This window comes from Mustela nigripes, chromosome 11 (genome assembly GCF_022355385.1).
Source record: "Mustela nigripes isolate SB6536 chromosome 11, MUSNIG.SB6536, whole genome shotgun sequence".
NCBI classification, from domain to species: Eukaryota; Metazoa; Chordata; class Mammalia; order Carnivora; family Mustelidae; genus Mustela; species Mustela nigripes.
This window is the reverse complement of record NC_081567.1, coordinates 30,826,017-30,851,057: the sequence shown is the minus strand read 5'-3', so window position 1 is coordinate 30,851,057 and position 25,041 is coordinate 30,826,017. Positions and strand designations below refer to the sequence as shown.

The 25,041-nt window shown below is 49.3% G+C and overlaps 2 protein-coding genes across 3 annotated transcripts in view; one reads left to right on the top strand and one right to left on the bottom strand.

Annotated features, from left to right (window-relative positions):
- The window catches only part of ATF7IP2 (activating transcription factor 7 interacting protein 2), a 54,360-nt gene extending 49,377 nt beyond the window's left edge, over positions 1-4,983 (top strand). For both annotated transcript variants that reach the window (XM_059415980.1, XM_059415981.1), the window contains 2 exons: positions 3,320-3,405; positions 3,981-4,983. In XM_059415980.1, coding sequence (XP_059271963.1) covers positions 3,320-3,405; positions 3,981-4,394 — 500 coding nt within the window. In that variant the 3' untranslated portion in view covers positions 4,395-4,983. The remainder of the gene's footprint in view (positions 1-3,319; positions 3,406-3,980) is intronic.
- A 17,064-nt stretch (positions 4,984-22,047) lies between these two features.
- EMP2 (epithelial membrane protein 2) overlaps positions 22,048-25,041 on the bottom strand; it is a 29,723-nt gene continuing 26,729 nt past the window's right edge. The window contains exon 5 of the mRNA XM_059415333.1: positions 22,048-24,970. Coding sequence (XP_059271316.1) covers positions 24,783-24,970 — 188 coding nt within the window. The 3' untranslated portion in view covers positions 22,048-24,782. The remainder of the gene's footprint in view (positions 24,971-25,041) is intronic.

The window sequence follows — 25,041 nt, the reverse complement described above, 5'->3', positions numbered from 1 at the left end:
CATCAAAAAGAATGAAACCTTGCCATTTGCAATGACATGGATGGAACTTAGAGAGTATTATGTTAAGTGCAGTAAGTAAGAGAAAGACAAATACCATACGATCTCACTCATGTGGAATTTAAGAAACAAAACAGATGAACAGAGGGGAAGGGAAGGAAAAATAAAATAAGAGGAAATAGAGAAGGAGGCAAACCCTAAGAGATACTGAACTCTAGGAAAAAAACTGAGGGTTGCTGGAAGGGAGGTGGGTGCGGGGAAGGGATAACGGGGTGATGGGAATGGAGGAGGGCACATGATGTGATGAGCACTGGATGTTACATGCAACTGAAGAATGACTAAGTTCTACCTCTGAAATTAATAATAGAAAAACCTATTTCATAATGATAAAGAAGCCATTTCATCAGGAAGACCCAAGGAAACCTACATGTGTAGGCATGTTATTGTAGAATTTCAAAATTCCTGATGCAAAAACTGATAGGATGAAATGATTAAAAAATAAACGGTTATAATTGGAGGTTCCGTCACTCCCTTCTTGGTGATTGATAGGGCATGTAGACAGAAACAGAAGGTGTAAAACCCGAGCAACACTACCAACCCAACTGAACCTAACTGACATTTATAGACTACTCAACCCAGCCACAGCAGAGTACACATTCACATTAAATGCACAGGAAAGGAGCAGTAAGATAGGTTGGGTTCTGGACTGCAAAACTAGTCTGTGTGTGTGTGTGTGTGTTTGTGATGTGTGTGTGTGTGTGTGTTTAGAGTGTAAGCGAGCCAGTGGTGGGGAGGAGCAGAAGGAAAGGGAGAGAATTTTAAGCAGGCTTCACAGCACTGATATCCGTTGCAGGGCTCAATGTCAAGACTGAGGTTATGACCCAAGCTGAAATCAAGAGTCAGACACTTAACCTACTGAGCTTCCTGGTCGCCTCTAGTCCCAGTATATTTAAAAGGTCAGTTATCCTACAGAGCATACTCTCTGATACAGCAGAATTAAATCAGCAGTCAATAACAGAAATAGCTAGAACATCCCCAGGTATTTGGAGGCTAGACACATTTCTAAATAACCCATGAGTTAAAGCAGTCAAAAGAGAAACTGAAAAATATTTTTAACAAAACGAAAATGGCAAAACAGCAACATTTGAGGGATGTAGGTAAGGCAGCACTTAGAGGGAAATGACTAGCATTACATGTTTATAGTAGAAAAAAAGAGAAAGTCTAAAATGAACAATCTAAGTTTCTATCTTAAGATGCTAGGAGAAAAAAAGGACAGATTAAGCCTAAAGCAAGTAGACGATACTTTGCTATCAAAGACATGGCGACGGCAAATAGGCACAAGAAACCATCATCCTCATCCTTCTTACTCATGAGCAAAATGAAGACAATAGAGAGACACCAAAACATAGCTATTAGAATGCCTACAAGTGAAAAGAACTGAAAATACACAAAGTGTTGGCTGGCTGTGGAGCAAGCTGGCATTCTGGTGCTTTGACGGTAGGAACGTAACATGGTAACCACTTCAGAAGTGGCTCAGCAGTTCCTCCAGACGCTCACTGTACCCTCAACCATGAGACACGGTCATTGCAGTCTTAGCTAGTCCCCCACGAGGAATGACAGCCTGTATGTCCACAGACTTCTACGCCACTGCCACGGCGACTGGATTCATAATGGTCCCAAACTGCAAAGAGTGCAAACATCCATCAGCCGATAAATGGATAAATGGGTTGTGGCGTATCTGTACCAGAAGGTCCTTACAGCTCCAACAGATTCTTTTACCACCGGCAAATAAACTGACTAATGAAATGACTTGCAAACACAAGGCAGAATCTCGATTATGCTTGTCAGAAGAAAAATACAAACAAGAGAAATTTTGTTGGGGGAGATTCAGAGGGTATATTAATCAGTTCTACCATTGCACACACCGTAGATCAAAATGGTTTTGACGCTTCATAGACGTGCTCCAACTCAGGAATGTTTCAGCTCCCTAGCCCTACTACTTTGTGCCAGGAGGCCCCATTTCTTATCACCTCCCAGAGGTAGCCTCTCCTTGGTTGTTTTCAGACCATTCTTAACAGCTGCTTACACCCTCTTCCTTCCCCGTAGCCCGCACTTCCTCTTCTTCCCTTTCCTTTCTTGCCCGCACCGCCTCTCCTGACCCCATCCTCCTGTCTGAACCCCCTCCTTACCGCGGTCCACGGTTTACCGCTGACCCTGAGCAGTGTGGGCATGATAACAGGACACCAGCCCCCCAATGCCGTGACTGTTCCCTCCCCAGACCTAACTACTAACGGCCAACTGCTGACCAGACACTTCACCGACTACATGAACAGTCAACACCGTCTTGTATGTTACACGTATTCTATGCCGTTTTCTTATGATAAAGGGAGCTTTTAAAATCATGAGGAAGAAAAAATAGATTTCCAGTACTGTACTGCATGTACTGAAAAACATCCGCATGTGAGTGGACCCGCGCAGTTCAAGCCTGTGTAGTTCAAGGTCAGCTGAGCATGTGATCTCCAGGCTAACACAGCCTCAGAAACACAGAGTCCTTTAACCCCCAGACTGCCTGATACTTGGTTTGAATTCCCAGGTCTTCCATGTGTCTCGTATTTATACTGGGTTGTAAATGGCTCTGTTGGCAAACATCCTGTTGACCTAAGAGAGTGCAAGGAACCTCAGAGAACGCTGCCCGATGATCCCTCTCCCATGTATGGTTTCTCCTAGTTAGGAAGTCTTATGTGTTTATCTTAGGGCAATTTTTGTCACATTAAAGGGAAATTCTCTGTATTTGACACCTTGAAGTATTTTTTTTTTTTAGGATTTTATTTACTTATTTGACAGACAGAGATCACAAGTAGGCAGACAGGCAGGCAGAGAGAGAGAGAGGAGGAAGCAGGCTCCCCGCTGAGCAGAGAGCCCGATGCGGGGCTCCATCCCAGGACCCCGGGATCACGACCCGAGCCAAAGGCAGAGGCTTTAACCCACTGAGCCACCCAGGAGCCCCTTGAAGTTTTATTTTAAGGTTTTTTTTATTTACTGAGAGAGAGAGAACATGCGCACAAGCAGGAGGAGGGGCAAAGAGAAAGGGAGAAGCAGGCTCGGCACTGAGCAGAGAGCCCGATGCTGGCCTCGATCCCTGGACCCTGGGATCATGACCTGAACTGAAGGCAGAGGCTTAACCAACTGAGCCCCCCAGGTGTCCTGGGTCTTAAACTTTTATCAGAAGTTTATCTTATTTCACGGTTTTATGATTTTAGTTCACATTTAATTACCACCTAAGGCATAAACTAGTTTTGCTTCTCAACTCTTGCGTTCACAGGAAGTTCAGCATCCGCCATGGAGTCACCTGCAAAAGCTGCTTTGATCTCGAAGGAGACAACCCCCGTGGCACAAAATGCAGCCCAGGTATGGATCGGAGCCGCTCTATCCAGGAATACGCATTCCAGATTGAGTGGACGTACCCACCGTACTCACACAGAAACACCTGGGTCACATTTCAGCTTGTACTTTTTCAGAATGTGCTATTGTGCCTCTACTTACTTATGGAACCAAAATAATTTAATTGAATTTTCCAGAAACTCTGGAGGTTAAATATGTATTTTTTTTTAAACCCCACAAAAGATTTTTAAGAGTAGCAGCCATGATCAATGAGGGTAGAGGGAAATGGGTGTTGCACACTCACACTTTTCAGGCAAATTAGCACAACATTTGGGGACACAATTTGGAATTGATGGAATATTTATCCAGCGTGTCTGGGACCTAACCCTTTCTGGATCGGTGGTTCCAGAGCATGGAGATCCTAATGCCAAAAGAAGCTGATGGTTAGGAAGACTGGACCCAGCCAGGCCCACATAGTCTTGAATGTTCTCGTGATTCTGGTAAATGGGTCAGAGAACACACAGTGTATTTGGAACTGCAGTTGAGAACTTTAATCAAAAATGGCCAGTCGAGCTTGCTAAACTTTATAAATGTCTTTCTAGGTTCTTGAGTCCTTTGAGCACTTGCCACCTCTCCCAGAGCCGCCACCACTACTCCCTGAACTGGTGGACAAAATCCGGGACACGCTTCCTCCCCAGAAGCCCGAGCTCAAAGTGAAACGGGTGCTGAGACCCAAGGGCATTGCCCTGACTTGGAACATTGCCAAAATCAACCCCAAATGCGCTCCCGTGGAAAGCTATCACCTCTTCCTCTGCCATGAGAACCCTAGCAATAAGTTGATTTGGAAGAAAATTGGAGAAATTAAAGCTCTGCCCCTCCCCATGGCCTGTACTTTATCTCAATTTTTAGCTTCCAACAAATATTATTTTACTGTCCAATCAAAAGACATTTTTGGGCGATATGGACCATTTTGTGATATAAAATCTATCCCTGGGTTTTCTGAAACTCTTACCTAAAAAAAAAAAAAAAAAAAGGCTTTGGTAATTATATTGTACCACATTGTTTTGTTTTGTTTTTTCATGTTTGAGTTGTTGGTTTACGATGTTCCTCTAACACTGTTTGCCATCTTCAAGGGCCAGTCCAGATTGTGAACCCTTTGTATAGGGCAGTCCTCTTCCCTGTGTCAAAAGTGGCCTCTAGTTTCATGAGTTTCTGATTTGCACCCCGTAAGTACTCCCAGTGGGTATGTTCTACAACGTACTGTCGCTGGGCAGTGTCGTGCACAGTACCGCTGCCCACGGACCCTGGCGCATGAGCTGCCCCCGGCGCCTCGGCCAGCAGTCTGCTGCCGGGCACCTGCGTCTGTGGGCAGTGCAGGTTGGTGAAAAACCCGCTCTTCGGAGGCAGGCTCGTCTGTGGGGTTCATCTCCCCAAGATCTTATGTAAATAAGTGTCTTCTCATTCTGTTCAAAATCTAAGGGCCATGAATTTGCCCTCTCCATTGTTTTTGTTTTTTGGCTACCCAGTCACTTGGAAAACGAGTCTGGAGGTTTTCCCTAAATCTGTTTGTATATTTAGGTACGTAATAAAATCAGTTCAACACTGTGTGCTGTGTACACAAAACCCGGAGTATGTCTTATAAAACCGTCATCCAGCCCACTGTTTCAGCTCTGGACAACGGAGAGGCTTGCCGTAGGTTTAAGGCTTTCATGTGTTGATTCTTCCGTGCTGCTCTGTTCTTCTCCTGGTGCCCCCATTCCTCATTCCTCGGAGGAACAGAGCAGTAGGGGCCCCGAGAGCAGAGTCCCGGGCGCACGTCTGTCTGCGGCGCACGGGAGGGAAGCTGTGGCTAGCCCGGCTCGCCCGGGAACTCAACGGGCCAGCAGACTGGGTGAGTGTGAGTCGGTCGGGGGGACTGCTGAAGCCAAGGGACGTCACTGCTAGTGGGAGGGACAGTCTGCTCCCCAGAGGAGGGCTTTCTGGGTCCATGGTGAGAGTGCAGTCCTCGGAGGCTCCGAGATTGCAAAAATTGCACGAGGAGCGCTTTTCTTTGGCATTTTATGAATACCTTCACAGCTTCAGTCCGAAGTAAAGCTATTATTTTTCAGTCTCCTGTCTCTTTCTCTTCTAATACACTGCCCCTGGAAAAGCCAGATTCCGACTGAACGGATGAGACAAGCTGCCCTCCACGAGGCCCAGTTTCCAGCTGAGAGCAATGGCGAGCCCACTGCGGCTCAGGACAAGGGCTTCACTAGGGGGACCACTGCACCCATGGGGGCGGGGGCGGACACAGACCAGACACTCAGGTACGTGCCAAGCGAAGCCCGAAGACTTGACACCTTAAACAAGATTTGGGTGTGCATCACCAAAGTGAAACTCCATCCCCAGCCGGCCCGCTTCTGGAATGCGGGTGGGCGCACAGGTCTTACAAGCTTTCAGGATACCAGGATGGGGGAGGAAGGCTGACAGTAAGCATTGGGGCTGGTGCCTCAAGCAGCACTTTTTCTTGCCTTTTGCAAAGTGTAGGGGCAAGATCCTCAAGTGTTATCCCCTCGGCGGCACCGGCAGAGAGCCAGCCTAAGGACGACACAGATCTGGTACCTAATACGACTGCATCATACATAAAGGGAAACGGATGCCCTGACTTTGGGCATGAAGCATGGCCTTTGACTCAACGTGACCCTCATGCCCAAGCACATCTGGATTTCCTCCAGCAAGGGTGGAAATATCAGGTAGTTGCATCTCTCCAGACGGAACTCTCCTATGAGGCCAAAAGACAGGAATGGATGGAATTGGATTGGCTGCATGACAGGCTTTTTTTTTTTTTTTTAAGTCCAATTTCCCTCCATCCTCTGGATTTTGGTGGTAGTGGGTCAAGTGTAAAAGTGTCGATCTCTGAACTTCTGTCACCTCAGCTTTTGTAAAGATTGCAGTAAGGCCAATCTCAAGGGACACAGCTGTGGGCTGCTGTTAGCAAGCCCTGGGCCAAGGACCCATCTGGAAGTTCTTTTCCTTTACTTCGAGACAGGGAAATAACATCTGATCTGTGAAGATAATATTTCTATATTCACGAGTAATAGTTAAAACTATTTCCAACCCAGTTCTCTCTCCCTGGATTAGTGTGTGCAGTTGGACAGGGGGCCTGGAACGGATTTAGCCAGGATAACACAAGAGGCAGAGGATACTTAATTTTTGCAATCGCACGCTTTCACTCCTTGGATGCAGGGGAGTACTCAGTTTGGGGGAGGGAGTACCTACTGGTAGGCATGGCCTGTGGGACTGATGTCCACAGTGGCCTGAAGAGAGGATACAGATACAGCAAGGGGTGGGGGGGGAGCCCCACATGGGGATAATTACTTGAGGTCATGGGGTATTTTCTGGCCTGTCTGCAAATGAAACCGATCACCACAGCCCAAGGTCAGCTCCATGGGTGAACTATGCTCTTTTTATCCATGAAAATAGGGACACACCTGTCTCTTGCTTGTAGATGGGGACCCTCGAGTGGCAAGCAGAGATACTTGGGTAGTTCAGCGGTAAGATGGGGACCCTCGAGTGGCAAGCAGAGATACTTGGGTAGTTCAGCGGTAGGATATGACTTTGTTTCAGCCCAAATGGGCTCTGTATAAAGCCAATTTGGTAAATTTATGGGCAGGGGTTATTCCTCTGAGCAAATCAGAGGGCAGACATAGATAGGCTGGGCGATAGCCCAAGACAGAGTAGAAATTCTTAGCAGCTGTGCCAAGAGGTTTATGACATGGTAAAAAGGTTTGGGACATGAAGCTCAGCCAACCCAAAATCGTTTTCCCCAATTCGTTAAATTTTCCCCATGAAATACTCATGCATTCATTCATTCAAGGGATCACTGAGCATCTGCCGTACGCCAGACACCCGGCCAGGAACTAAGAAGGAGAACAAGCAGATACTTTCCCGGGCACCTGGCTTCTGCCTGGGACTCCGTCATGATCTCAGGGTCCCGGGATCGAGCCCCGCATCGGGCTTCCTGCTCAGCGGGAGTCTGCTTCTCCCTCTCTCTGCCCCTCCTTCCCACTCGTTCTACCTCTCCCTCCCTCTCCCTCAATCTCAAATCATAAAATCTTAAAAAAAAAAAAAAAAAGTAGATACGGTCCCTGCCCTTTTGGAACTGACCTAAGGACATTAATAAGTAAAAAGTAAACACACAAGATTTTCAGAGAACAACACAACGCGATCCATAAGGAAACTGAGCAGGAGATACAGTAAAGCATGATGGAGGGGGTTGCTAGTCAAGCAGAGTTTCTTAGAGAGGGAGGCACTTAGGCCTGAAGGATTAGAAGGATTAGAAGGAACAAGGCATGAGGATGTGTGCAGGAAGGGTCTGTGCCAGGTCGAGGGGTTTAACCCTCACTCAAGAAAGTCTTCTAAAGCAAGAGAATTTGGGTGTAACAGGGGATCCCATGGGCCAGTGAAACCCACTACATGATTCTTAGTGGATCCTGATTCAGAAAAAACAGCTCTAGAGGCCATCATCTGGACAACAGGCGAAGCCCCAGCTACAGACTGTACAGGTAATAGCGCCACGTCCACGTTAAATGACGGACATTTGACTCCATGCCTTGACGTCTGTGACTCACAAATGGTTCAAAAAAATTTGCGTGCACGCACGTGCGCGTGCACAAACACACACACAGAAAGGCCAAAATAAATATTGACCACAACGTTGTTAGTTGGAGAATCTAAGTGAAAGTCTGTGGATGTCATGTCGCAACATTTCTGTAGGTTGAAACTTTTCAAAATAAGTTGGGGGACCAAACAATGGGTCATTGGACTCTTACAGCCCGTGGAGGGTCTGGAAATCCTGATTCAGGGGAGATTGGCAAAACGGGTACAGCTCACCAGGTTAAGAGCACAGAGAACATGTGCAAGAGGCAGGGGCATCAGGATAGTTCAGGGAGGCCCACGGAGGCTGTGGGGGGCTAGCCCGTGGACAGCAGAGCATAGAGGACCTCACTGGTCTCCTGCAGCTCAGCCTTGCTTCCCTTCTCTGCTCCCCCGGCTCCACACTGCGAGGGACAGTCTGTCTCTACCCCTTGGCTCTGGCAGGTCTAGAACTGCTCTGACCAATGAAGCATAGGGAAGCGACGCTGCAGCAGCTCCGGGAGCTGGCCTGGCAACTTCGACTTTCTGTGTCTTGGAAGCCAGCCACTGTCTAAAAAGTGCAAGCATCCTAAGATCACCTTGCTGCAAGAAGCCCATTCAGGAGACCCTGGAGGACATGATGTCACATGTGGCAGATGGGAGCCCCCCCATGAGTGAGGAAGCCGTCTTTGAAGCAGATCCTGGGTTTCAAACGCCCCAGCAGAAGCCATGGGGATCGGACAAACAGTTCAGCTGAGCCCCACTCACTCAAACTGCCAACCCACAAAACTAACCAAAACGAAAGTTATTCGAGGCCTCTAAATTTGGGGCTTGTTTTTGAGGCAGCAACCGCACCTGGGACCGTATTAGAGACTGAAGCTGGGTCGTTATTGTAAGTAATGCTGCTAAAACCTAGCGGTACCTGTATCCCTCTGAATTAGTGTTTGTATTTTTTAGGTAAATACCCAGTAGTGCCATTACCGGATCACAGGTAGTTCTATTTTTACCTTTTGGAGGAACCTCCTTACTATCGCAGTGTTATTTTCAACAGGCGGACTGTGCCAACAACCCAAGTGTCCACTGATGGGTGAATGGATAAAGAAGATGCATTTTTAGGTATATAACAATATTATTCAGCCATAAAAAGGAATGAAATCTTGCCATTTACAATGACAGATGGAGCTAGAGAGTACAATGCTAAACGAAATAAATCATCCCAAGAAAGACAAATACTGTAGGATTTCACTTGTGTACAATTTCAGAAACAAACAAGAAAAGAAAAAAAAAAGACACCAATCAAGAAACGGACTCTTCTTCACTATAGAGAATAAACTGATGGTTCCCGGAGGGGAGGTGCTGGGGGGATGGGGATTAAGGAGGGCACTTGTCATGATGACCACTGGGTGACGTATGGTAGTGTTGTATCACTACACTGTACACCCCAAACTAATATAACGCTGTGTGTCAACTATACTGGAATTAAAATTAAAACTTAAAAATATTTTTTAAAAAAAGTAGGTCAGTATCTTGGGCATTATGGAGAGCCAGCGAAGATTTCAATCAAGATGGTAATAGGGGAAGACAAGGCTGAGTTCACTCCTGTTGCCATGTAGAAACTAACCTAGAGAACGGGTGGGGGTGACGGGTAGACCAGGGAACCGGGGTCTTGTGATTAGTCAATTACAAGTCTATTGCCGTGTTCAGAACAAGAGGACAGCAGCTGGGCTGGGGTCCTGGAAGTGATGTCCAGGGGCAGGAGAATCAAGAACCCTTTCCTGGGAACCCTGAAAGCACATAACCAGGCAGACCTCAGGATCCACTTACTCTGCCCTGAGGCCAGTAAGGAGGGCAGAATAAATACACACACAGTCCGTCCTCCAGGAAAAATAACTTGGCAGAGGAAAATGCCAAATGACCATGAAAGAAATCACTGGAATCATTTCTCTTCCTTGGGGACTATCTGATTTTTAAAAAAAGAATCTACCAGACCAAACCAAATTGTTTTGGTTCATAATGAAGATTTTAGTTGAATATAGAGATGTATCTATCCCAGGTCTAGAGCCAAGGTCTGGATGCCCAGGTCTAGGGCATTGGAATTTTTGCATTTCACCTCCTACATTCAATGTCACAAATTTCTTCCCTAAAAGGCCCCAGCAAACAATTTGGAAAATTGGCCACCAGGTGGCAGTAGGCCTCTTTCCCACCTTTCTGAAACCGACGTTAAACTTTTTTGTCCTTTTCACGTTGAAGCCAAGAGTCACACCACTACAAAATAACATACTTGAAATATGGTGCCAGTGTGGCAAGTCTCTTACCCAATATCTAGATACAGGAGGTAAGGACATGGTCCTTACCTCCCAGACCTCCACATTGATTCTGCAGGGGTTCAGAGCAAATCTCCCCCAAAATGTGCCCCTTTGGCACGTGCACTATTTTGAGCTGAAGGCAATCAAGACCCAGCAGACTCAAGAGAAACTTTCACCTCTTCCTTAAACGATGTAAGAGAATTTAGATAGGGAGCCTGGCCCAGAAAGGAAGCTACGGCCAAGAGACAGCTTTGTAATCAGAATGACCTATCAGTATAGCAAGTCAGCCACCTAATTACCAGACATTTGCCCTTTTTGTCCTGTGAGTCACCCTCCTCTGCTTTGAAGCCCCAGGACCCTTGCTCATCCCTTAGCTCCAGATGACATGTGAGCCTCAACTGCCTGGGGTTGTCCTTGGGTCTGACTGTCTTTGGGGGGCTCCGGTACATAGTAATTAAATTTGTTTTGCTCCTGTTCATCTGTCCTATGCTCATTCGATTATTGGACCAATCAAAAACACACTGAGAAGGGCAGAGGGAAAATGCTTGCTTTCTGGCAGTTTTCAGCTGATTTCAATTTTGAACTTCATTCACAAATTACCAAAAAAAAAAAAAAAAAAAAAAAAAAAAGCCAAAGTCAGTTGGTTTTTCAAAAACCCTTCCCTGACTGTTTTCGATTTTAGAGCTCCAGTTCTACTTAGAAATAAAGCCCTGGAGGGTGGATTCTATCATCTTTCCGGTCTCTTCCTCCTCCCCTTTTGTCACATTAGCATTGATTGATGTAGATTAAAACTAATTACCTTAAGCTGAACCCAACACCAGGGGAAGAAGACTCATCTCAGGAAGATTCTAGAAGCAACTTTCTCTATGTTGTCTGCCATGAAAATGGGACCCTCTTCCGGTGGACTATGTTGAATAGGGCAGAGGAATCACACAGCAATGATTCCCATTATCATCCCCACCCCAGCTCCTCCCCTTTCCCACGACAAGATTAAAAACAAAACGAAGCTTTCCAGAACTTTGCAGCGGCACCCAGATAGAGATAATGAGAGAGACCTTCAGAGTTGTCAAGCAGATCAGAACTTGAGGAGGGGGATTTCCAATTGGCTCAGTTGTGCTGTCGAATTAGGGAAGGCTCAGAAGGGGGCGAAGATAAAGACCCACCTGCTCCAGGGAACAAACACCGACAGGGTTTTCCACCCTCCCCGAGCCCAGGAGAGTCTGAGAAAGAAAGGTTGATTGGTCTGGTGTGGGTCCCATAGCACAAGACATCTCATTGACTTGCCCATCAGATTTGCCCACAGGGAAGGAGAGATGATTCTCCAAAAGGAATTTGGGGTGTTATTACCAAAGGGAGGGGGACTGCAAACTAGCCACCAAAAACAAAAGGGGGGGCAATAAATAGCCACACAGTAGGTTTTTCGACCATCAGCAGACCCTGCATAGGAGGGGACATTTCCTTTTTTTCTTTTTCTTTTCTTTTTTTTTTTTTTTTTTAAATTTCTCAGTTTTGGTCGGACCATGCTGAAGTCAGGTCATGGCACATCCAAACCACCTTTAGGCCCCTTCTGCATTGCTCCTGCTCAGTGAGAGCAGAGACCCGGCAGAGAAGAAGGAAATTCTGGGGGGCTGGGCCGTCTCACGGCCACAGCGCTGGCTGCCTTCGCAGACGTGGCTCAAGAGCCTGTGAAACACTCCCAGTTGATCCCCACCACGGCCCCCCTTCCATCGCGATCCCTTTGAGCTTGTCAAGACAGCGGATTCCCCGGGCCCCACTCCTGCAGGGACAGACTCAAAGCCTGGGGTGCAGCCCCCGCATGCTCCACCACCAGCAGGGAGTTCCAAGCTAGCAAGTCTGCACTTCCCCACCTCCCACCCCCAACTCCCCCAGCCCCACCCCGGGCCAGTATAAAGACTTTTTCCCATGCACGGAGGCAGATGTGAGCCCAAACTTGAGATCAGGGGAGTTGCAGGCACCATCGGGCTAGTCACACATCTTGCCCCATTTGGCCCCATCTTGCCTCCTGGGCCTCTGCCTCCCTTGCTGAAAACCAGCGGAAGGAAGATGGATGCTGGAGGGCGAGCCTGAAGCATCACCCTTCATTAGCTACTCTGGTTACTGTGTCAACTCACCCAGAGGTGAGGAGGTGGGACCCGCAACTCTTCGGAGCTCCCATGTCTGGGTTCACACCGACGACTCCAGATCCCTGCTTGGAGCTCCCAGCAGCCCGCTGCTCCCATTAATTCCCTGGGAAAGCTTCCACTCCAGCGGCTGCTCGGTATGTTGGCTCTACATGTTCTTCCTCTCCCCGGGGGTGCCTCTCCTCCCTGAAGGTCCATCTCCATGGTCAGCTCAGCCACCACCTCCTCCAGGAAGCCCCTTCTGATTCATTCAGTCCTGCTCTCTGGGGGCTCTGCCCACTCGGGAGACTTTCACACTTCTTTGAACCACCCAACTGTTTAATCGTGGTGAAAAATGAAACAGAGGAGATCTACCTCCTTACGGTTTTGAGTGTCCGCTATCATTCACCATAAGCACGCCGGCGTTCAGGACATCTCTAGAACGTTTTCCAAGCTGCATGAGCGCCAAGGCCGTACCCCCTTCCCCCAGCTGCTGGCAATGCACATTTCACTGTCTGTTCCTGAGTCTGACTCCTAGAGGTCAAGTGATATCAAGAGGCGGTAATAAAGTAAAGACCCATCAGCAGAGCCCGGTGGATAAAGCAAAGACGGGGTGTACACGCAATGGAGTATAATGTGCGCGCCAAGGAGGAGGAGACGTGGTCACAGGCCACATTGTGCGTGAACCCGGAGGACGTTAGGCAAAGTCACACGAGCCAGTCGCAGAAGGTCAAATACTCTAGCATCCTGACTTACTACCTTACACCTGGGTTACAACGTGGACCAGAGATAGGTTCCCAGCCCTGGGCTACCCGTTAGAATCACCTGGAGAACTTGAACAACTTCCACTCCCAGACTGCTCCCCCAGACCAGTGAATGACCCCTTCTGTGGGAACCGGGCTCAGAAGCATCCCAGGGGGGCTCTGGCACGTGGCAAGGGCAAGAACCCGGGATCCGGGGTCAGACAATCTAGCTTCAAGCCTTGAATCGACCATGCACCGGGCAGGTGGCCTTGACAATAGTAAGAGATTAACAGCCATCAGTGAGCACCAACTGTATGCTCCCTGCAGTTGCTGCCGCCACCAGGCCCATTTTAGAGGAAGCAGAGGCCCAGAGAAATCCAGCAGCTGGCTGCAGGGCACACAGCACCGAGTGGCTGGGATACGGTTGAGACAGAGGCAGCCAGCACCGCAGGGTCACCCCAACCCTTGGTCCCAGAGAGCTACTTTCTCATGATCTGGTTGTCACACCTTATCCGAAAAATGGCTTGGGGGCTTTCAGGATCCTTTCTCCCGGACCCAAGTCCGCCCAACCCAGGCAGCCGCGGGAGGACAGAGGATGGGGAAGGAGGGAGGTGGCTGGTCTTCTGGCAGAGCTCTGGTCTCCAGCAGCTCCCTCAGCCGCCACCCCCTCCTGGACGAGGCAGCAGCCTGTCCTGGCAATTTAACTTCTCCTTCTGGAAAAAATTGAAAAATCTGTTTTTCAAGGTAACCTTGTGCCAAGGTCAGGTCACACCTCCCTTTCCTCGCATGTGTCCAAGCCTCCAGTGAAATTATGCTCTTTTCCTTCTACAAACACGGAGCAGTAACTTCTTCCTGGTTCCTCCCGTCTCTGTTTGTTTCAGCTGATGACAAACACTGAGCAAATGTGCAGCTGCAGCCTGGGCACCAGGAACATCTTGTGCTGTTCTCCTGCGGGTTCAGACATGCCAAGGGCCACAGTGGGGCAGGCTGTCATTGGCTTTGCCTTGTTGTCCCAGGAGCAGCAGCAGCAGGGCCAGCCACCCTCAGAATTTCCAGCAGTGCCCTTGCAACCTCCCAGAGGAATGCCCGTCACCGTATTTCCTGGTATATAAAACCCTACAGCAGTAGGGAGTTCCCATCTGAGGGCAACTCTGCCTCCCCAGGGGACATCTGGCAAGATCTGGGGACCTTTTTTGCTGCCACAGTTTGATGGGGGGGGGGGGGGGGAGTGTCTCCTGGCATCTAATGGGTGGAAGCCAGGCATGCTGGTAAATGCCAGAAAGGTGTAAGACAGCCCCTGAATGGAGAATTATCTGGTCCCCAATGCCCACTGAGCCAACGCTGAGAAACTTTGGTCCATACTAGGGAGCTCTTACAAGGCCAGATTTTGAAAGAAAACATTCACAGGTATTTTTCATAACAATTATTTAAAATGACTTCAAAGTGGTTTTGCACTGGAAAGATATTCTGGTCTCATGTAAGAAGAGGTAACTTCGTGTGGTGCAAAAACAATGAATACTGTTACGCTGAAAATAAATTTTAAAAAATTTAAAAATAAAAAAATAAAGAATTTAAACCTCAAAAAAAAAAAAGAGGTAACTTCTATACTGACATCCAGTTGTAAGCAGCAAATCTCTCTTAATGTGGTAATATTGTGCCAACTAAACATGAGGGTACAAAAATCACATGGCTGAGAACACGCAAAGAGCCCAGATGTGCATCGACAGATGAACGCACCGAGAAGAGGTGGTCTATATACACAATGGAATACTATGCAGCCACCAAAAAAAACAAAATCTTGCCATTTGCAATGATACGGTTGGAACCGGAGGGTAATCTGCTCACCGAGATCAATCAATCAGAGAAAGACAATCGTTATACGATCTCACTCATATGTGGAATTTTAGAAACGAAAACAGAGGAGCATTGGGGAAGGAAGGGAAAAATGAAACAAAATGAAATGAGAGAGAGAGACATACCATAAGAGACTCTTAATCATAGGAAACAAACTGAGGGTTGCAGGAGAGGACAGGGGTGCGGGGGTGGGGGTAACGGGGTGATGGGTATTAAGAAGGGCACGTGATGTAATGTGCACTGGGTGTTACATAAGACTGATGAATCACTGACCTCTACCTCTGAAACTAATAATACCTTCTATGTTAATTAATTGAATTTTTAAAAATTACATGGCTAAAAATTAATGAATTGAACTAATGAAAATCGGCACATAGCAATGTTCTGGTAGGATAAATTTAACTGTTCAGTAAGGAGGAATACTCAAACTACCTTTGATCAGCTGTGTAGGATTTGACTAAACTGAATGTTGAAAGAATCTATCCTTGCTGGGGGCGGGTGGTGTTATTGTTATGTGGTTATGCGGCAACTCACCACTAGGGGGTGGTAGTAGTACCTGCTTTTTCATTTTCTGGCCACTGCGCCTCCTGAAGTCTGTAAAGGAAACGCACTGGAAACAGGATACATTTGGGATACACATTTTTTTGGAGGGGTGGAGGAGATACTCATATACATGTTCTAGCGTTTACCTCCAAATGTAAAATTGAAACTCATCTGCTTTATACCTAGATCTGCTCCCTGAAAATGAAGATCTGCAAACTTCGGAATCACCCGAAAAACCTGGAGTCCCAACATTCAGATACTGGGCCAGTCCCTTTGAGATTTAACAGATCCGGAATGTGCATTTGCACAAGTATGCCTTAAATGGTGTGTGCTCTGGGTGGTTCCATTCACACACACACACACACACACACACATTCTCTATTTTATGGCCCTGAACTGAAGTCTGTGCTAACAGATTGTATTAATGGCCTCCAGCCTTTGCTGCCTCCCGCCCTCACCTTCTCACCCCCACCCTCCACCAGGTGACGGTGTGGTCCTCTCCCCGAAGGAGGGAGCTGGTTTCCCCTCCTTGCACTCAGGTAAGATCTGTAGCCTGTCTGGCCCGTAGGAAGCAGCAGGAGTGACATCCCAATCGCAAGCCCAAGAGAAGGTCTATGTTTCCCCTTCGCTCTCCTGCATCTCTGCCATCACCGTGAGTCTATACCTGAGCCAGCCTGATCCAGGACACGAGAGCTACGGAACACAAAGCTGAGTGCCCCCGCCATCTCAGACAAGGCCAGTCTTCATCCGCCAACACTCAGATGTGGGGACCAAGTCCACCCAGTATGAGCAGAGCTGCCCAGCCCACCCCCAGCTGAGCCCAGACCCACGAACACCAAACACTAGCTCATCCACTCCCGTCTTGCAAGGGGCCACCATTAATCAAAGGAGGTGGTTTGGGGGAGAAGAGAGACCAAAGGAAACCGCTTTGCCTCCATCCGGTACTTACCTGCTCTTCTAGCTTTCCCACCAGTAACAGGAGTGCACGGTGTCTGCTCTGTGTGACGGGTTGCCATGAAAATCAAATGTAATGATACAATTCATGGGAAGATGGTCTGTCAGCCAGGGTTCTGGGCGGCTCTGCGAGCACTCAGTGTCCTCCGGACCGTGTCCCACACGTGGGCTTCCTCACTGAATCCCCACAACCCTGCGTAACGGCGGGGCCCGTAGCCCTGTCCTTTCCGTCCTCAGACCCTCCTAACGCAGGTCTTAGTGTCGGCGTCACGCCAGCAATGAGTCCTCGTCTCCCGAGTTGCTGTCTTCCCATCACCCTGCCTCCTTCATGGGCTGTATCCCCATTTGTAATTTTATTTTTCTTCCTTGCGGTCTGTTTGTCCTTGCTACAATGAAGTCTCCATGAGTGTGTAGGACCTGTCTGATCCATCCTTGCGTCTCTGTGCCTACCCCACTATATGGTGCATAGTAGGTGCTCAACACACAAGGGCAGAACAGGAGACCAGATGGCCGGAGCATTACCCCATTTGCAGATTAGGACACGAGCATCTTAGTCACTTGGCAAAGCCTCCATGCAACTAGTTGCTGAGTCAGATTGGAACCTGGGCCTGTCTGGTTCTGAGGCCCAAGTGTCTTAGGTGGCCAGGCCTTGCCTTCCCGGGAGGGTTTGGTTGTTCGCAGAAGACGGGGGCCATGGCCTTGGGTGGGAGGGAGAAAGGCAGCCATCAGAGAAGACAAAACAAAGCTCCGGCCCCAGAGGCAATGAGTCAGAAACCTCAACCCCTTAAAAAGCCAGACACGCTCTGTAATTAGCCATCTGCGCGGGATTACACATCGCCCTCCTGGGTCGCTGCCGTCCCAGAAGCTCGAGTGGGGCGTGTGGTCAGAAGCGGGGGTGAGATATGGGGCGTGCCGGGCTTCCTCGGAGGCTGGAAACCTCTGATCGTGCACATCCAGGTATGGCCTCACTGACATCCGTGTGGGATTGGGCCGTATCACGAGGCCAGCTTGGAAGAGGAGATTCAGGAAATCGTGACCGGGAGGAACCAGGCGCCCCTGTGAATTCCCTCACACCAGCAGGAGCATCGGTTTGTGGGTTTTTTACATTGCCATTAAGAGGCAAACACCCGCAGTGCACTTCATAGCATTCTCATTCTAAATCCCATCCAAGTCACTTGGGACAACCGATGCTGGTTTTCAACTTACCCGATACTTTCCTTCGGAATCAATGCATTTATGTTAAAAGATAGTTGCTTGGAAGAACAATGTTCGGCAAACAATAGTGCAGACTGTACATGTCTACGAGCAAGGACCCGTGGCTGAGAGACGCGTCCATAAAGCGTGGGAAGCACGAGCGGGTAGATGGGGAACGGGATTCCGGCAGGATGCAGCAGGACCTTCGCACCGGGTTCGACCTCCAGGCCTTGGAACTTCCTTCCTCTCCCGGGGCAAGTCCCTTCCTTCCGAGTCTTGGTGGGTGGCCGCCCTGACCTCCCCCTGCAGACGCTGACAATGCCCGCTGCCTATTTCCCAGCCTCCCTTGCAGCAAGGGCGTGGTCACATGACTCCCATGCGGCGAGGGCGTGGCCACATGCCTCCCTTGCAGCGAGGGCGTGGTCACATGACGCAGTCTTCACCAATCAGGTGGACGCGGCGTGCCGCGCTCTGCACCGGAAGGAGTGAGGCTCGCGCGGATAGACGGATGTCTTCCGGGGTGCATCAGCCGGAGTCACTGCGGCTCGCGACTGAGTGATGGGACTACACGTGGGCGCTGCGAGCCTCAGACGCTCTGCGGAGCCGCTGGCCGGCGCAGGCGGCAGAGCCGAGGGCGGTGGGATCCGCGCTTTTCAGGCTGGTCTGGTCTCTTTGACAACCAGATCATCTCTGCCGCTGTTCTTTTGTTTGGGTTTTTTAAGATTTTTATTTATTGGGGAGAGAGTGAGTGACAGCGCGAGCAGGGAGAGGGGCAGCGGGAAAGGGAGAAGCGGACTCCTCGCTGAGCGGGGAGCCCGACACGGGGCTCCATGCCGGGACTCCGGGGTCCTGACGGATGTCGTCGTATCAGGGAAGGTTTGAGAAACATGCCGGGGCTGGTGCCCTGTGCAGCTTCCTAGAGTTTCCACTAAGCTCCTGCGAGAAAACGTCTCTTTGAGCCGAAGGGTGGTTCATCTAATAGCAGAAGTGGAAGAAAATACGGCTTTGCTGAGATTGTTTCTGCCTGAAGCCCACAGTCTAACGTCCAAGGATTCAGAGATGGGCAGGGATGGACGACTCAAGTTCTAAGCCAGGAGTCGGCGCCTTGGCCTGTAAAGGGCCAGACGGTACAGGGTTTAGGTGTCCCGGGCCGCCGAAGGTCGTTGCTGCATTCTTCTCCACGTTTTTTTTTTAGCACTCTTTAAGAACCAAAATGCGTTCTTCGCTCTGGGGCCTTAAAAAAAGCAGGCCTTTGGCCGGTGAGCCGGTCGTGTTTGCCAAGCCCTGTGCTAAACCACAGGTCAGGGGCGTGGAGGCTGAAAGCGGAACAGAATGGCGGAGATAACTAGAAAAGATAGGCCAGGTCCTAGCCTTTTCACCCAAGGGCCAAGCCCAGGGATGTAGCTACGACGATCACAGCTTGACATTCTGGCCTCAGGAGACACAGCCACAGGACGAGGAGACAGATGTTCTCCAGCTCAAAGTCTACCCCGCCTCATAAAAGACCATAAGGCAGAACCACCCAGCTCTGCTGCTACCAGAACCTTCAGCCACTGGGGATTGATTCTGCTTCTGCTCATGCATTTTCCAAAGAGGATCGTTTAGGATAGACATCCTGTTCCTTTCCCCCGTTACATGTTGGGGACATCGGGCGTCTAGGACTTAGCTTCCTGTCACAGGTTGCCAGGCCATGAGGTGCCACATCTGATAAAGAGGATAATCCGTGTCGCCAAATGACACCCCCCCCCCCAGTTGGAAGTACTAACTGGTTTGGGCTTCAGGCTGTTTACCTCTTGGGAAGGGGTTAGTTCATTTCATGAATCTATAAGAATCTTAAAAATTCTTACAGAGTTATGTGTGCATGTGGGGCAGCCCAGGGATGGACTGGGGCACATAGTGTCCGTCGCTTCTTCTCTTCTCTTTTCTAAGAGCGTGCTTCCTGAGTATATCCCTCGCTGAAGGAATCTGATCCCCGGCTAAGATGTCAGTGCTCAGCGTGGTCATTTTAATGACCTCTGCCAGTGTCTGGGTTAAGCATGAAATCTGGAATCCTCAGGCCAAGGGCATTGGGAAGAGTCTGCCAAAGGGTTCTAGGAAAACTCTTCTTGTTCCTAAAAAGAGACAGACACACAAAGAGACAGTTCCCTTCTTGTATTAGACCAGGGGATGGCAAACATTTTCTGGAACAGGCCACATCGTATTAGGGCTTTGAAGGCTGTGCGTGTCCTACGGTGACTCTGCTAGCAAAGCAAGAAGGCAGCCAGTGTGTGATAGCGAGACAAGAGGGCATGGCCGTGTTCCAATAAAACCTTATTTATGGACACTGGAATTCGAATTTCATGTAATTCTCAGGTGTCACCAAGTATGCCTCTTTTCACTTTTTTTTTTTTTTTTTTCTGATGGGACTAAGGGAAGTGTAGAGCAGGGCTGAGACAGTACTAACATCGAGTACAATGCTTAGGCTATAATATACACATAGTTGGTGAATAAATATTTATGACATCCTCATGATGAAATGATCCCTTTACCGTAAAAATGAACGTACCATCATTAATGCAACACCAGAGTACCTAGCAGTATTAACGAAGCAGTATTAACAGATCCCAAGGGAGGGATACAGTAATAGTAGTATAGACTTCCGAACCCCTCCGTCAGCAAGGGATACATCATCCAGGCAGAAAACCCCTAAGGACATATTGGATTGGAACCAGACTTTAGACCAAGTGGACCAGACAGACATCTCAGAACATTCCCTCCGAGAGTAGCAGAATACACAGTCTTCTCAAGCACGTGTGGAACATTCCCCAGAATGAATCAGGCTAGGTCACCAAGATTTAGTGAATGAATGAATGACAAGCTTTCTTCCAAATGGAAGAAATAGATAAAATTGAGTTCTCTGGAGAGACCACCATCTACCTGCCACGTGGACCAAACCCCAAGCCAAGCCAACCAACAGGAAACCCTAGAAACACCAAGAATACAGACAATAACTACTGAAGGTTTTAGTTTGCAACTCACATGTAGAGACAAGGGAACGTAGGTTCCCCAGATAGATTGCTTTTACTACCTTTGGCATTCCTTAGGTAAAAATTCAAGATCTCTCTCTCTCTCCTCATTTATCTATGTACCTACCTACTGACCTACCTTCCTACCTACCTACTTATCTACCTATGTATCCAGCATCTTCTTGTTTCTGGCTGCACTTTTCATTTTTGTAGCAGAGTGTTCCGTGAAGATAGTCTGATTTTCATCATCACTCAACCTCTTTAAAGCAACAGTCTTTATCAAGCAAACTGGAGAACAGGGCTGTCTCTGTAATCCTTGGAGACCACTGCAAATACAAAATGGGGGACTGTTGGCTCTGCTATCGTGGAGGACTTTCAGATGGTACTACCAGATCACTAACCAAGCATGGAGTCCTGAGCCCCTGCGGGTCCTTCCTCCAGGAATCCGGTTCCATGAGAGGGAGAGGGCGCTGGAGGCTGTCCTGAGTTGTCAGACATCAGTTGCTCCCTGCAAAGACCTCACACGATTGTCTTGATGAGAAATCACATGGTGCCTGTTGCTCGAAACGGCAGCGTTGTCCCCTGACTGTTGGGATGGTTGGAATACTAGAGGCTGATGGCCTGGGTGATCTAGTTCCGAACTTTGTCGCGTACAGTTTCACATTATATAAAATATAGAAAATAGACTACTTTAAAGGCACATGAAACAGAACGTACCCAACTATCCTAAAATCACAATTTGTCCCCAAACCAAGATTCAAATTTAGCTGAGGCCTTTCCCTCACATTACCCCCCAAAACCACTGCCCCCCAGTACACAAAACTGTCACCTGTTATATTGCGAAGTAACCTCTCAACTATTAGCAAGTTATTTCCCCATTCAGGCAGAATTTTTTTAATAAAGATTTTACTTAATCATTTGACAGAGACACAGCGAGAGGGAACACAAGCAGGGGGAGTGGGAGAGGGAGAAGTAGGCCTCCTATGGAGAAGGGAGCCCGATGCAGGGCTCAGTTCCAGGACCCTGGGGATCATGACCTGAGCTGAAGGCAGATGCTTAAGGACTGAGCCACCCAGGCGCCCCAATCCAGACAGATTTTAAACGAAGCCACAGCTCCTGTGGTTTTTCCAGCTATGTTTAGTGTGTGTGCCTACGGCCTCGGGATCAGGGTTTCTCCATCACCAGTAAATACAGAGCATATCAGGACTCCCATATGCACAGGCACACAACCTACAGCAGAAAGGATGTGGTGTTGGGGGACATCCCCAATTCTCCAGTATTCAGGTCTGAATATACACATTCACTCAGGGCAACAAATCAGTCCTCCAAACTCATCTGAACAGAGACCCAAAGTAATTTTAATGCAAATAACAAAACAAGTTAGTCTGTCTCCATCCGTAGCCCCTCCACGTGAGAATTACAGTACTTATAAAAATGTTCTAAAAGGCGCAAACTACAGTTCCTTCAAATACGGTTATTACAAGTAACATATTTGGTCCTAATATTTGCTTCTTGGGTGTCTCAGCTAATTTGCTGTGTTGGGTAACTGATAACAAGCACCGAGGGAGGGCTGGGTCTGCCTACAGGTCAGAAGTTCGGACAGTTTTGTCCTCCCCGCTTTCCCGGTGCAGGTCACGCCACCGGTGGGGTCGGGGGGTCGCGGGGGAAAGCAGCTCTCATATTTCACAAAACCTTGGTGTCACAGATGGGTGTGGCGACCAGCTAGAAAAATCCATGGGGTCGTCACAGATGCTCAAGTTCGGGGGAATGATATTCACACACTGCCTGGCGGAGTAGGCTTTCCAGACCCCTGGCTCTAAGATTTTTTGTTTGTTTCCACTGTGGCTACAAGAAAAATCTAGAAAAGCCACAAGGGTGAGAAGCCCTGGGACACGTTGCCCCACCTTCCTCCTTGAGGCTCAGGTAGCATCGTGCAAACCCCAGGGGTGTGACCGACCCTCCCTACCCACAGCAGGGCTAACGGGGGTTTTCCGTGGAGGCACGAGGTGGCCACTGGTCCTGTCTCTATCCCTAGGTCACCCTGCACAGTGTTGGGGTCCTGTCTCAGAGAGTCTGTCTGAATTCGCTTGCCCTGTGTTTTGAGAGCCTCACCCAGCGCCTGGCACATAGTAAGCACTGACTAGTCTGTTGAAAATGAACGAGCAAGTGAATGACTGGATGGAGAGAGAACCCAGTCCTGCTCTGGTGTCCGTGGTGGCCCTAAATCACTCAAACCAGACATCTTCCCAGCTCCACGGGACCCGGGCTGATGAAGGTCAGGGGCAAAAGCACATACATGGCACCAGCACTGAGAGGGGGTGGGTGGGTCCCCCACACAGCCCCAGCAGCACACTCAATAACTGGGAGGCTACAGACAGCGAGGTGCGGAGAGCTTCTCCACGGGCCTTTCCTGGGGTCACCTGCCTGGCCGCACATGGAAACACTGCTCCCACACTTAAGGACAAACTACCCATCCCCCCGCCCCGCCGCCACCACCCTGGCACCCCATAAGATGGTCTCAGAATCGCCCAGAGCACCCTTCACCCAGACCCTGCCGAAGCATGTTCCCTGGGGGGGGGCAGTGTGCGCACCAAAGTGGAAAGCCATGGCCATCTGGAAGCTTCTCACTGGCTTTGTTTGCAGTCAGGACACCGGGCCCCTCCAGATCCAGAGACGTGTCCTCTGGAGGTAACCCAGACCACATTGCCCAGTGAAGGCACTCCGTGTGGCTGGCTGGAGTGGTATTTCAGCCCATCTGAGTGCCTCTGGGATTTGCAGGGACAGAGCAGTCTCCCCCCAACCCATGAGCTTCGCTTTTGAACCCCTGGTTGTGTTCTCTGCCGCCTTCCTCACTGTGCGATTACTTTTCGTAAGTATTCAGCTGCCCTCTCCACGGGACGGCGAGCCCCAGAAGAGCCTGCCCACATGGCATCCCCGGTGCTGGGCAGGCACCAAGCCCTCTGCAATTTATGCTGTTGAAGGAACGGTGGGTGGGTCCACTGAGGCCAGCAAGCCTTAGAAGGCAGGGCAGGAGGAGGAGGGCGGGGCCTTCCTACTGAGAGGAGGAGGGAGGCAGCAGTACCCCTGGGCTGTCTGGCTGGCTGTGGGGGTGCGGGGCCGGGGTGCTGTTGGGAAGGCCCACCTGTGAGCAGCTGCAGGACGGATGGGGAAGGCTGGGGTGATGGAGGCCAGCAGAGGCCGGCATTCACCATCTGGACACAACAAGATCTTTAACATTTATGAGGCGGCTCTGCTTGCCTGGCCCCAGGGCCGTGGTCCTCAGCTTCAAGGAGCTTCGTGTCCCCAAGGAGCTTGTTAGAAATGCAGGTGCTCAGGCCCCATCCCTGAAGCCTCTGATTCCGTAGGTCTAGGGAGGGCCCCTTACTACTGTTTGCTGGGGATCACGCTGAGATTCTTTGCCTTAGGAAGGTGAGCCTAAATCCAACCCCAAGTTAAAGATTGCCTCCCCTAAGGCAAGCCGGTAACAGTGTCACAAAAGGTGGGTGGCACTTTCTTGACCCAGCCCAGCACAGGAGGCTTTGGTCTGGGTATAGACACAACACAGGGGTGACACCTGTTTCTCACATGGAACTTGGCTAAAGATCTGAGCAGGCTTCACCCCTCACCCCACCTCCAACCCTAACACAGACTGAAGGGGGAGGGGAGGTTGAGCTGGGGGGGTAGGGGCTCAGCGCAGCTCACACCTAGGGAAGGATGTCCCCCTGAGACCTGGAGTTCTTGGTCTCTTGTCACATCACATCACATCCCCAGGGTTAAGAAACTTCCTGCTGAATGTTTTTGGACTTGAGCATCGCTGGATTGGGGGCTTGGTCTCGTTGAGACTTTCAGATGGGCAGGAATTCTGCATCCCAGCCTTCATGGTCTATTCTCTGATCTCAAGAATGCAAAATTCTTCTCTCTCTCTCTCTCTCTCTCTTTTTTTCTTTTTGGCTTTTAAAGGAAACAATATGTTTGCTAGAAAAACCGCACACAAAAAATTGATTATATACAAAACGGTTATCTGAACGTAGATTTTTGTACGGCAGCAAAAGCGACCTCGCTCCGGGGCTCCTATTTGCGTTTCCTTAGGATCAGGTACATGAGGCCGCTGATGAAGGTGAAGGCGAAGGCCACCCACGCCAGGATGAACGAGTAGCCGTAGCTGCCTTCCTGAACTTGCCGGTAGAATTCGAAGTTGCTCTTGTGCAGGTCTTCACGCCGGTCTGTGTATATGGAAGCCGCAATCATAACACAAAGGCCTGCCGAGAGCAAGCAAATAAATCAGACACCGACCGCGTCACAGCATGGGCCATGAACCCGAGGGGACCAT